Raw genomic sequence first — 11,968 nt, 5'->3', positions numbered from 1 at the left:
ATGACTTGAGCTCCACCACCGAAAAGAAGAGGAACTTTCTTTCTTTGTAAAGGTAACCAGTTTATCTTCATCTTTCTTTTCGTCTTTAAAACAACTTCTCCCTCTTTTTATTTATCTTCTCTTTCTTTCTTCAAGCAAAGGTCATTCTTCAACAAACCCATCAAACCAGGTCAGTTCTAAGGAGAGAAAGACAAGAAACAGGTAACTTTGATTTCGAATTTTCCTTTTCCTTTTCTCTCTTTTCTCTCTCTCTCTCTCTCTTGATGGGAGACAGAAAACTGTATTTACCACAATCACCAAGTTCTCTTTCTAACTCTGTCAACCATTTTTACCTTTTCTTCTTTCTTTCTTACCTGTACTTTTCTCTCTTCTCTCTTTCTCCCTTTCTCTTAGCTCTTGTTCTTTTGTCTCTTTCTTTCTTCTCCTCATCTGGTTTTCTACCTTTTCTCTTGTTTGGACCTTCTCTCCACCTTCACCTCCTCCTCTTCATCTTCATCTTCATCCTCTTTTCTCCTTCACACTTACCTGAAAATGGATAGAAAGTTAATATTGGACAAACAATGACAAACTTTATCATCGCCGTAATTATCTTCATCCTTGGGATGATCTTCAACACAGGAAAATAGAAATGATTGAAAGTCGATGAAAACAAAGACCAAAACTTATCAAATTTCTTACTTTTGTCTTCATCTTATTTCAGTTCAACAATTAATCTGATAATCTAATCCTTTTTGACGATTGACAATTTAATCCCTTTATCCTTGACCTTGATTAATCTCCTTTGAAATGATTACCAAATACAGATTGATACTCTTAAGAAATTATTTAAATGGTCATTTTTTTATCTGATTTTAAATTGAAAAACAAGAGAAGACAAAAAAAGGAGTTTGATTAAGTTCAACAAAAAAGATTCACTTTTTCATCTTTATTAGTTAATCAAATTCTGTACTCGTTAACTTTTTTGACAGAAAAAAGTTCAATTGAATTTTATTTCTTTAATCATCGTGATTAACATAATCAGCTAAGCTTTTAGTTAATTACAATTGAGTTTTAATCTCTCAAAACTTTCAGTTTTAGAACTTTTTTATGGCTCCATCTGTGTAGATCGAAACCAATTAAGAACTTTATTATTTAACTGAAACTTTTGTTGCTTTAAAGTGTCAATGTTGTTAAACTAATCGAACTTACCTTCTCGCCTTGGTGACGATCATTTCGGTTGTTTTTTTGTTGAACTAATCCCAAAGCTCTTCTTGGAGGACACGAACAGATATTGACCTCGAACAAGGAGTTTGTGACCAAGTTGGATCATCTAATTATTTCACTTAAACTCTAAACGATTAATCAATTGGAAAATCGACAAAAAATAAGTGAAAAATAATTTCTAATAAGTGAAATAATTAGAAAGAAAATTAAATTATTTCTGATAATCTTTTCTTCCGAAAGGTGGAGCTTCTTTTCTATTCCAGGAATAGTATTTCTGATCATCTGTTTTCTGTCAAGTTTTTTGAGTAAAATTTGTTGATTGTTTTAAACATAGAAATTAAATTTAATCATGGCCAGTGTGTTATCTTCAAGAATGATACAATCATTGTGGTTTCTTATAGATTCACCTATTAGTTTAATCATAACTCAACATTGACAGGAATTTGTTTCATCCAATTTTCTTGATCTCATCTTTTTTTCTTAACACATGTAATCAAATCTTAATTATTTTCTATTTATTCAACTCTCATGGTGAGTAGTTTTAATTGTCTTAGTTTTTTCCATCACCTAGTTAACTGATTCTTGTTTACTATTTCATTCAGGATCTCGTTGATACAGATTGTGTTGACTCTGATTTACAGCGAACCAAAAATGGCGAAAACAAAAATGTTGCTTTTGAAAAAATGGTTAATTGTGTCGCCGATAATTTTCTTGACGATTTAAGGGATCGAAAGTATTATGCCGACACCTATAAATGTTGGCCTCCACCGATTTTCATTATTTCCGTCACCTTGATTCAGGTAAATCTTACAATTGTTCTGAAATTTATCGTTGGATTAATATTCTTTTGCTTTTTCTCTCTTCTTCTTCTTCTTCACCAGCTTCTTTATTTCATTCATTTTCTATGTTTTGACTCAGATGAAATGACCACAATGTCTTCAGTGCTTTCAAATGATCTATTTATCTACCGGCCAGATAAGCGACAAGAATTTTGGAGATTTGCTTTTTACATGGTTCTTCATACGGGGTAAATTTGATTGATGGAAACTTTTTCTTTTGCTCAATTTGAAATTGATCTTTGTTAAATTTTCTCTTCAGTTGGACTCATCTTCTTTTCAATATAATCACCCAACTATTGATTGGTTTACCTTTGGAAATGGTTCATGGGTCTACTCGAATAGGAACAATCTACATGGCAGGAATTCTAGCTGGTAATATTTCCATCGCTATTTGTAACTTACATTCTTTGCTTCATATGAGTATAACTAATTTTCTATTGTTCAATCAACAGGATCTCTTGGAACTTCCGTATTCGATTCTGATGTCTACCTTGTCGGTGCCTCAGGCGGTGTCTATGCTTTACTTGCGGCTCACATTGCGAATGTGATTCTTAACAATAAAGAAATGAAACTTGGCTTCCTTAGAGTTTGTGGTATTTTATTGATCGGTAAGTATAAAGTATTTGTATTGAAGTGAATAAAGTTTTTGAAATGATTGATTTTCTAATTGTTCATCTCAATTATTAGCTAGTTTCGACGTTGGTTTCGCTGTTTACGAAAGGTATTCGGTGAAAGAGGAATCCGTTCAGACCTCTTATGTGGCCCATTTTACCGGAGCTTTAGCTGGATTAACAATTGGCTTAATTGTTCTCAAAAACTTCGAGCAAAAGCTTCATGAACAATTCATCTGGTGGTTGGCACTTACTGGTTATATAATTTGCATGGCATTTGCTATCATTTACAATGTTCTACATTGAAAGTGATTATCACAATTATTATATTTTCTATGATATTTCAATCTTTTCAAAAGATTATCAATTAAGAATTGACTTTTCTTATCAGCCAAATGAGAGTAATTAAGAGATTTACCAATTGACTAATGAGGTTTTTCATTAGCTATCACAGCTATAAACTGATTCATAATTAATTATAAACATCGCAAAAATTAAATATTTTCATAATCAAAAATATTGATAATATTTGCAACGAATTTTATTTACGTAATGATTGTAAACACATGAGATGAATTGTAAAAATGAATGCGCAATAATGAATTGAGATAACATATGAAATAAGCAAATCGGATTAATGATGATGTTGAAAATTGAGTTGAATATAAGAAGACAATTGAGAAGCATGAAGAAAATCTCGAACTATGAGCGATTACAATTAAATTAATGGGCCTCTGCACAGTAATTGAACTTTGATTGATCGACCTCTTTCAATTCGTCGGTGTCCTAATGATACCGCGTAGAATGGCCTCATCCCAAGTCCAAGTTGATTGAGAGGTAAATCAAGTTGAATGGGTGAATGTTGCATGACAATCATGTGTCCAGGGTGAATTCCAGCAGCTTCAGACACTTTCCGAGTGAAATCCCAACCGCTCATTCGCGGAGAAAGACCAGTAACTAAAATTTCCCGACCATCGATCAAAACAGTCGCTGAAAGATTCTCATAATCCTTAGAGCTTCGAGTATGATTAGAAACTCCTGGAATTGTATCATGGTACAAATTTTCCAATTCGCTGATACGTTTCTCCAATTGCTCTTTATTGGTCAAAAGAAAAGCATTTTCGACCTGTAATGATCTCATCTTTTCCGTCAACGAGGCAACCGAGTCCTGAGAACCATTTGATTCATGTTCTTCTTTTTTGATGTTCACTTTTCTTTCATCATCACTTAGAGAAGGAAAATTTTCCCCATCTAAATCAATTGGATTATCCGTTGTACCAGTATCATTGACATCTCGACCATTGGCTTCGTCTTGATCGCCATAAACACTATCCCATTCATCGGGTGAATCATTTTCACCTTCTTCAACCACAGGAGCAGAAGTGCGAGGTCTTTGTTCAATTTCCGTGTCCACTTCAACTTGGGATTCTATTAAAGCAAGAATAGGATCTTTGGTGATCTTAGGCATAGAGAGAGCGGTGTCTTCCCAACGAGCCATAATCAAAATGGTTCAAATATGATAATAAATCACAACAAAAAAAAAGGTAAACAAAGAGACAAATGAATGGAAAAGGGAAACAAGATTATGAAAGCAAACACAAAATCAACAAAAACAATGATTTTCACATAAACACAATTTAAATAGACGAAAGTAAAATAAGCTAAATTGGAATTAAATCAATTGTAGAATAGAAAGAAAAAGGTCAACATCAATTAAATTTAAATGAACTGTTTGTCTGTTGGAAAGAGAAAAGAAACTAACTAACTAGTGGTAACCAGTTGTTAGCGTTCAGGTTATGAGAGAGAAAAGAACGAGGAAGTGATGGAGAGAAAGAGAAACGTTAGATGGCAATACAATGTATCTCTCGGTGGGAAGTTGAACCGCACAATCTAAATTCAAATGGAAATTAAATCAACAGGATTGTTGATTAATAGAATCGATTTAATTGTGGAATAGAACATTTGATCAAAAGAAAACGAAAAATGTTCTTTTTCGATCATTAAAAATATTGTTTTCTTTTTTTTTGTCGCTTTCGTTTCTTCTTTAAATGTGCAGTCTTTTAATCACCAGTTAAGTTTATAAGAAAATGGAAAATAGTTGAATTAGTTGAAATTTGTCCAGCCAATTTGCCCATAGAAGTTATGATTATCATGTGTCCATAAATACATTAATTGATTGATTAATTGATTAATTACACAAGGTTTGTGACATGTGTAAGGCCGTTGGCATTAATTCAAACGCTGCTCCCTTCAAATTGGCTCCTCGTAAATTGGCTTCATGTAAATCGGAACAACTTAGGTCACAATTTTCGAGATCAGCTCCAGCCAGACAAGCACCACGGAGGTCACAGTTTTTAAGGTTTGCATTTTTCAGTGTGGCCACTCTTAAATTAACACCCGCCATTTGGCTTCCCTCTAAAATGGCTCCCTTTAAGTTGACACCTTCCATGTTGGTTCGTTTACCGAGAGGATCTTCCATATGGGCCGCTCTGAGACTCGCTCTTTCTAAATTGGCACAAACCTAATTGAGAGAAAAATAATTAAATTTTGAAAATTTCATTAGATTTTATAAATTATTTACCATTTTAACGCCAAACAAAATAACTCCTTCCATGTTACTTGACGATAGGTCACATCTTTCGAGGCAACAGTAGCTTAAATTTGCTCCTTGAAGTCCAGCTCCTCGTAGATTAGCAAATTTAAAGTTAATATGTCGTAAATCTAATTTTGATAGATCAGCACCCGCTAAGTTGACCCCCTGAAACCGCAATTCAGAATTGAAAGAGGTGCTTATCAAAGCATTGATAACATCCCTTCGAGTAAGAGGTAAACTGTTCACATCGGGAGCTGGATCTTCCTCTGAGGCCACCATCGCTTCTAGAGTCGGTATTAGTGAGGCGATTCCATAGAATTTGGCCTCTTCCAAAATACCCTGAGGGTTGACATTTTTATCCAAAATTAACTGACCATGTCTTAGGTAACCAAGAATTGGTTCAAAGTAGTGTGGACTTCGATCGATAAGATAAGCGCCAGAAGGATCTCGAGGAGAGGGTTGAATGAGAGAGGAATCATTTGAAAACATTCGGGATAACATTGAGTTTGGTTCCTTGCTAATTAAGGTTTGCTTGGTGGTGGAAAAAACTTTACCACCAATATTAAGACTAATCCATTCGGATGAAGCAGATTGATAAGATGAAGATGATGACGATGATGAAATAGAAGATAACAATGAGCCAGAAGCTAAAGGTAAAGAAACAAGAAGAGGAGATGAATTACCATGAAAACCTCGGTTTCTCTGGTATTGAGTATTAGTTGAATTACAAGTCAACAGATGATCCGGAATCTGGATAAATGGTTCACCACTAGAAATGTAGAGTATGTCATCATCTCGAATCAATTTAATATCATCGATCTCTCCTCCCTGTGGAGTGAATGCTTTTTTAGCAGTAATGTTCAACTTGGCAGAGGCATCTTTTAATAGATCTTCCAATGAATGAGTGACTAGTAGAACCTAATTGATGGAAAAACGAAGAGAGAAATTTAGTGTTTTTCAGTTCAAATTGAATGAAAAAGAACAAACCTTTCCATCGAATTTAGCTCCATTTCTGAAGATGATAACTCTCTTCATTTTAACTTATTTTAATCCAACGAAATGAGAAGAGTATTTGCCAGGAATTTGATAGAATCCGATCTAAAGTGTTCACAGGATTTTCATTCAAGAAAAACAAACGAGGTGCTTGATGATAACTTGCAGGTTCTAATGTAATGACAATGATTAATCGGGAAAACAATAAGCATTTACGATAAATGATTCATGTTGTGAATCATGATGTTTGAACAATCATTCAGGTAGAAAGGAAATCAAAAGCATCCAAAAGGTTGAGATTAATCACCAGGTAACAATATTGAAACAAATGAGATGTTGAACATCTAAACGAACGATACAATTGCTGGTGGAAAATTGTTTCATGCGATTTAAAGAAAGAATAGAGAAAATCACAATTAGTTCATTGATGAAAATCTTTAGAAAATTTGAAAAAGTAATAATATGAAATAGAGAAAAGATTCTAATCTAAATTAATGAGAAACCAACCGAGTGCAAGAATTAAATCAAATAAGTGATCCGGTTCAGAGTTGAGAGAAAGTAAACTTTTGATGAAACTTCAAACACGAGTAGAAATTTTGTTCAATAGGCAACACAATAAAGAGCAAAGATTACGAATTCATGACGATTATCCTGAGCCCAACAATTAAAGTTAATCCATTCTGAAAGTGTCAGAAAGTATCTGGTAAAAAAAGACAACAAATTATTAGATAACAATAATCAACATATAGGCAATGAATACGGAAAGAGAAACTAATTGACACAATAATTGCGAACAAAAGATGTTTCTATTTTAATTAGATTGATTGAATCCAAAGAATTCTCCTAATCCATAATCATAATCTAAAACTCTTTCAATTGTAAAAGAAATAACAAAAATAGTGAATAGAAATAAGATTTTGATAAGATTTGGAAAGTAAAAAATAAAGAAATAAAAACTCACCTCAGTTTATTTAATTTTCAGATTACCAGTTAATAGAAAATGTTCCAGAGTAATTAAGATTCTAATGAGAATTAATCAATTAAAATTTACATGTTAAATTCTGTGAGAATCAGTAATCAACAAACAGAAATAAATTGTTATCAAGAGTGAAAGAAATTAAAGAAACGTAAATGAAAATATTGATAGAATTAGTTTTTCCATTTGCCGATTGTGTCGCTAGTCTTCAATCCGATTCATGTGTTTTCTTGATTTGTTTTTGTTTTTTCATCTTCTATAATTAATTGATTTCCTTTTATTAATCATCACAATTTAAATTGTTCCATTACAATTGTAATAAATTTAGAATGACTGTTCTCTCTTTTCCATCAGTGATGAATAAACTGTTCAATTCCTTTATCAAAAGAGGATCTTCAAGATTGATTCGGTTCAACAGCTCAGCCTCATCTTCATCAAATGTTAAACAATCAACTAATTCTGATACAATTTCTTATATGCAATCGAAAGTCGCTAAAAATTATAAGGCTGCTGATGGTTATTTCGTTTATCCCGATCAAAATGAAGTTTGGCCTTCCAATCCTCGTGTTTTCTCGTTTTGCTGTTTGATGATTGGTATTTATTGTATGTTTAGAGAGGCAAATGATTTGGATGAACAATTTGATAAACCAATTTTTGACCGTCTTCCTCATTTGGAAAGGCCAATCCTGGAATCTTCTTTAATTAACTCTTACAATCAAGGATTACCGACTCAACATATAGTTGAAAGATTAAAAGAATTGGAAGCTGAAGGAAAATGAAAATGAATCAAAATGTTCATTTAAATTCTGATCTAGAATTATTAATTAATACTAATTAGTGTGGTTGAGAAACTCGAAACTGTTTAAATGTAAATATAAGAGAATTAAATCTAATCTAAACAATTAAGACTCTAATGAATTGATATTTAACTCGATCGGAAAAAGATTCAACTTCATTAGATAACTTAAATTAGCTATTCACGATCATTACGATACCAAAAGAAATTTAAATTACGTATAAGACTTTATTTCAAATTGGATTTTAATAAGCAACAATTAGCTTCAATTTCCAAGAGCAATTAGTTGTATTTTTCTCCTTTAGATGACGATATACAATATTGTTCCTTCAATGAGTTTTAGGCTTGAATACCACGTAATTCTTGTTGAATTTTAACCCAATTGTTGAAAGGTCCTTTGTTAGGTCGATATTGACAATAGAAACCATCGGGTTTGAGAGTACCGTTAGCTCGGAGTTTCTCATATTCTCCTAAGTCCCATTTAGTGAATCCCCACTTTTTAGAAAGAACAATCTTTTGTCGTCCAGGGAACTTGAACTTAGCTCGACGTAAGGCTTCAATAACATTATCTTTGTGATTTTCCTTTGCACGGACAGACATCATAATTTGGTTGATGTGCACTCGAGCAACTGTACCTTGTGGTTTACCATAAGCACCTCTCATACCGGTTTGAAGCCTATCAGCTCCGGCACAGGATAACATTTTGTTTATCCTAAAAGAAGGAAAAGAATAGATAGTAAAATGAATGATATGGAAATGAGATAACACTAAGTCATACGACGTAGTAAGTTAGAGATTTAAAAACACCAACCTGATTACATGGAAAGGGTGTAAACGAATTCTCAAATGGAAAGCATCTTTACCACAGGTTTTAACAAGGTACTTGTTGGCACAGATACGTGCTGCTTCCAAAGCTTCCGATGAAATTTGTTCGAATTCATTAGATACCATGTGTATACATAATGGAAATTCATCAACCTTAGCCCTTTTCCTTCCTAAATCGAAAATACGAATCTTAGCATCTGGGACACCACGACAGAAACGTGACTTGGGATAAGGCTTGTTTTTGCAATAACGGTAACTAGAAGACAAAGAATCAAAAATAAGGTCAAATGACAGAAATTAAAAATTATTGTCAACCAAAATCAATCCAAATCAATGTAGGAAAAAAATAAAAGAGCCAATTAAGCCTAAAATATAAACAGTAAATACTAAAGTCATGAAGGAAAAAGGGTAAAATATTTAAGAAACAATGTTCTCGGAAACAACACTCACCATCTAGCAGGCCGACGTCCCATCTTCAGACAATAGATGAAAGTCCAAAACAGATAGAATTTAAATTAGAAAAAACTACAAGATAAAACAGAAATTAAATTAACTTGGTAACAATTAATAATAAAGAAAAGTCTTATTTTTTTCTTCACTCAGAATCCAACATCCGTTTCCGGACCGTAACCAGGGGAGACACTCAAGCGCCGCTCGATGAAACATTGAGCGCCTTTTATGATTCAAGTTCCATCGATGCTTTTGATTTGATGATTTCGCATTCGATTTGATAAAATTATTGATTAGATTATTTTCGACAATAATTTATAATCTCTCTTGATTATATTATTTTTTCGATGATAAATCCTCCATTTCTTCATTTCATGAGATAATTCTCGAATTGATGTTTTCTTTTTTGATTATCTTCTCTGTTAATCTGTTGATCTGTTAAACTAATTGTTTCCCTTTTAATTGTTAATCTTAGTGAAGAAAATGTTTGGAAACTCTGTGAATGGGTTAGAGATAATGAACCGAAATTGATTGACTTTTGTTTCGCTGTTTTCATTTCCAATGGTTCAGAAAAAGTTCCGCTTTGGTTTCAACAAGCGGGCGACGATGATTGTCAAGGATTCGTGATCTGGGACTATCACGTTATCCTTATTTACGACGACCAAGTGAATGGAGGAGACGAAGGGACAAAAGATGAAACAAATTCCAAGTCAACTTGTTTCGTCTATGATTTAGATACTCTCTTGTCTTTCCCTGTCTCTCTCGAAGAATATGTCACCTCGTCGATTCAAGAAGACGAAACTCTTAGACCGGAATTCCACCGTTGGTTCCGTGTGATCCCCGCAGCCCAATATTTGACCTCCTTTGCGTCTGATCGCAGTCGCATGAAGAGGGAAGACGGAACTTGGATCAAGGAACCACCTCCTTACCCCCCAATCGCGACAATCAATTGTTCTGATAATCTCAAAACTCTCATCTCAATGGATCCCGAAAATTGTGACATTGGAAAAGTGATGAACTTTAATCAATTCAAGAATCGCTTCCTGCACTCGAGCGATTCTAAAGATTCCGAGAAAAAGGGTTGATTAGTTTCTAATTGGGTCGACAATTAGAACGTTGTAAATTCATTTCAATCATCCAATTGTATTGTTGCTCCTTCTCATCATCATCTTAACCATTTCCTAAACCACTAGACTAATCCGATCCAAATGACCGAAGCCATAATCATATTGTAAACAAATGAACCAGTCATGACAACTAATTAACCATCGGAACGAGATTGAAATCAATCAATGAATTGGACAAGTTGATTTACCATAAAGACAAAAGATCAACACAATCAGTGAGAGATGAAGAAAGCAAATGAAATTTCATCAACTAATTGTGAACATCAAGTTAATCCCGTAATTTAGTCCAATTGTTTGATATGTTTGTCCGTTTCTACCCTCTAATATTTAGTAACCACACCCGATTAATTGCCCGAAGAAATTAGTTGATTTCCTTTTCCATTAGAAAAGCATTTTACTTGTAAAATTTATTTCTTTTTCCAAAAATGATTCCTTCTAATTCAAGACCAACATGGATCACAATCATAATCACAATCACCACCACCTCAATTAACTAATGTGCAAACAAAATGTTTACAATCAAATATTTAAATTGCGTAAATATAGTTGAACAAGATGATTAAATTGTTGGAAAGACTTCCAAGTGAAATGTTATCCTCGTTTCCACTCGGCAAAGCCTCAAGACAAGAAGGAGGAAAATCAAAGTTCCCTTTGAAAAGTAATATCAACAAATTAATTTTAATTACCATTAAATTGTTCAAGTTATAAACAGAATATCATCTTTTCTATCACCATTATTATCATCGTAACAATACAAACCTTTAATTGTTGTGACTGTTATTTACTTAACCATTTAGGGTGTAACTAACCAACAATCAAGAAGAAAAAGAAAAAGAAATTTTCAATTTTCAATTTTCTTCCAAAAAGCATCGATAATAAACTTTAATTTATGTTGATTTGTTTTCTCCTTCGTTCTCGCCAATTGATCAACTACTCATATTATTAATATCAATATCAATACTATCAATCAGAATCTCCATCATCCAATCAATGATTAGTAGATTAATAAATTAGATTAAACGTCTAACTAATGAGATTAGTACAACGATAAGTTATCATTACCTTTCCAGAAAAGAAACATTGTTTTCAAGATGAACCAAGACTGATGATTTATTTAATTGATTACAATTAGTTTTCTATTAGTTTTGTATTATCTTCTATTAGTGTTCTATCAGTTCTATAATTGTTATCATTATTATCATATCATCATCATCATCGTCATCATATTATAGAACTTCTGTTTACTATAGTACAAAACAATTGAGAACAATTTCTATATCAGTTGAACAATTAAATCAAATCAAATCAAGAAACTCGGGAAAATCTTTACAATTAACAATTAATTAAATATAATCAACACTAAATCAACTAAAAGGTAATCAAGAGACCAAATCTACTCAAGTAGTCAAACAAAAACTGAAAATACAAACAAACAAAACCTACAACATTCAACCAATAATACTGATTGTTATTGGAAGTAAAATTATTGTGAGTAAATAGTATTAGTGATCATCATAATCATAATCTTATGAACAATATCCATAATTGTAAGTAT

The 11,968-nt window shown here is 32.8% G+C and overlaps 5 protein-coding genes across 6 annotated transcripts; 3 read left to right on the top strand and 2 right to left on the bottom strand.

Annotated features, from left to right (window-relative positions):
- The first annotated feature begins 1,455 nt into the window (after positions 1-1,455).
- LOC128393689 (protein rhomboid-like) lies at positions 1,456-3,179 on the top strand. The gene is made up of 6 exons (XM_053353900.1): positions 1,456-1,734; positions 1,806-2,003; positions 2,085-2,230; positions 2,302-2,414; positions 2,495-2,650; positions 2,730-3,179. The coding sequence occupies exons 1-6, from the start codon at positions 1,732-1,734 to the stop codon at positions 2,957-2,959; spliced, it is 846 nt and encodes a 281-aa protein (XP_053209875.1). The 5' UTR covers positions 1,456-1,731; the 3' UTR covers positions 2,960-3,179.
- On the bottom strand, positions 3,177-7,364 carry LOC128393687 (BTB/POZ domain-containing protein KCTD9-like). 2 transcript variants are annotated; one of them, XM_053353899.1, is made up of 6 exons: positions 7,201-7,364; positions 6,747-6,939; positions 6,234-6,603; positions 5,975-6,164; positions 5,235-5,893; positions 3,177-5,174 (listed from the first exon to the last, which is right to left on the bottom strand). In XM_053353899.1, exons 3-6 carry the CDS (start codon positions 6,279-6,281, stop codon positions 4,842-4,844), a joined length of 1,230 nt encoding a protein of 409 aa, XP_053209874.1. In that variant the 5' UTR covers positions 6,282-6,603; positions 6,747-6,939; positions 7,201-7,364; the 3' UTR covers positions 3,177-4,841. The 2 variants fall into 2 exon arrangements, with proteins under 2 accessions (XP_053209874.1, XP_053209873.1); XM_053353898.1 differs by having other exon boundaries at positions 5,235-6,164.
- Positions 7,365-7,419: 55 nt separating this feature from the next.
- On the top strand, positions 7,420-8,121 carry LOC128393691 (uncharacterized). The gene has a single exon (XM_053353902.1). It carries the CDS (start codon positions 7,545-7,547, stop codon positions 7,992-7,994), a length of 450 nt encoding a protein of 149 aa, XP_053209877.1. The 5' UTR covers positions 7,420-7,544; the 3' UTR covers positions 7,995-8,121.
- A 98-nt stretch (positions 8,122-8,219) lies between these two features.
- Positions 8,220-9,449, bottom strand: LOC128393690 (60S ribosomal protein L10-like). The gene is made up of 3 exons (XM_053353901.1): positions 9,287-9,449; positions 8,823-9,092; positions 8,220-8,723 (listed from the first exon to the last, which is right to left on the bottom strand). Exons 1-3 carry the CDS (start codon positions 9,307-9,309, stop codon positions 8,351-8,353), a joined length of 666 nt encoding a protein of 221 aa, XP_053209876.1. The 5' UTR covers positions 9,310-9,449; the 3' UTR covers positions 8,220-8,350.
- A 280-nt stretch (positions 9,450-9,729) lies between these two features.
- On the top strand, positions 9,730-11,309 carry LOC128393877 (protein N-terminal glutamine amidohydrolase-like; the record flags this gene model as incomplete). The annotated part of the gene is made up of 1 exon (XM_053354113.1): positions 9,730-11,309. A coding segment is annotated over one exon (642 nt), but the record flags the coding sequence as incomplete, so codon positions are not given.
- Between the last annotated feature and the right edge of the window lie 659 nt (positions 11,310-11,968).

Source organism: Panonychus citri, unplaced genomic scaffold, assembly GCF_014898815.1.
Source record: "Panonychus citri isolate SS breed McGregor unplaced genomic scaffold, ASM1489881v1 Contig00138, whole genome shotgun sequence".
NCBI lineage: Eukaryota > Metazoa > Arthropoda > Arachnida > Trombidiformes > Tetranychidae > Panonychus > Panonychus citri.
This window is presented reverse-complemented; position numbering and strand designations above follow the sequence as displayed.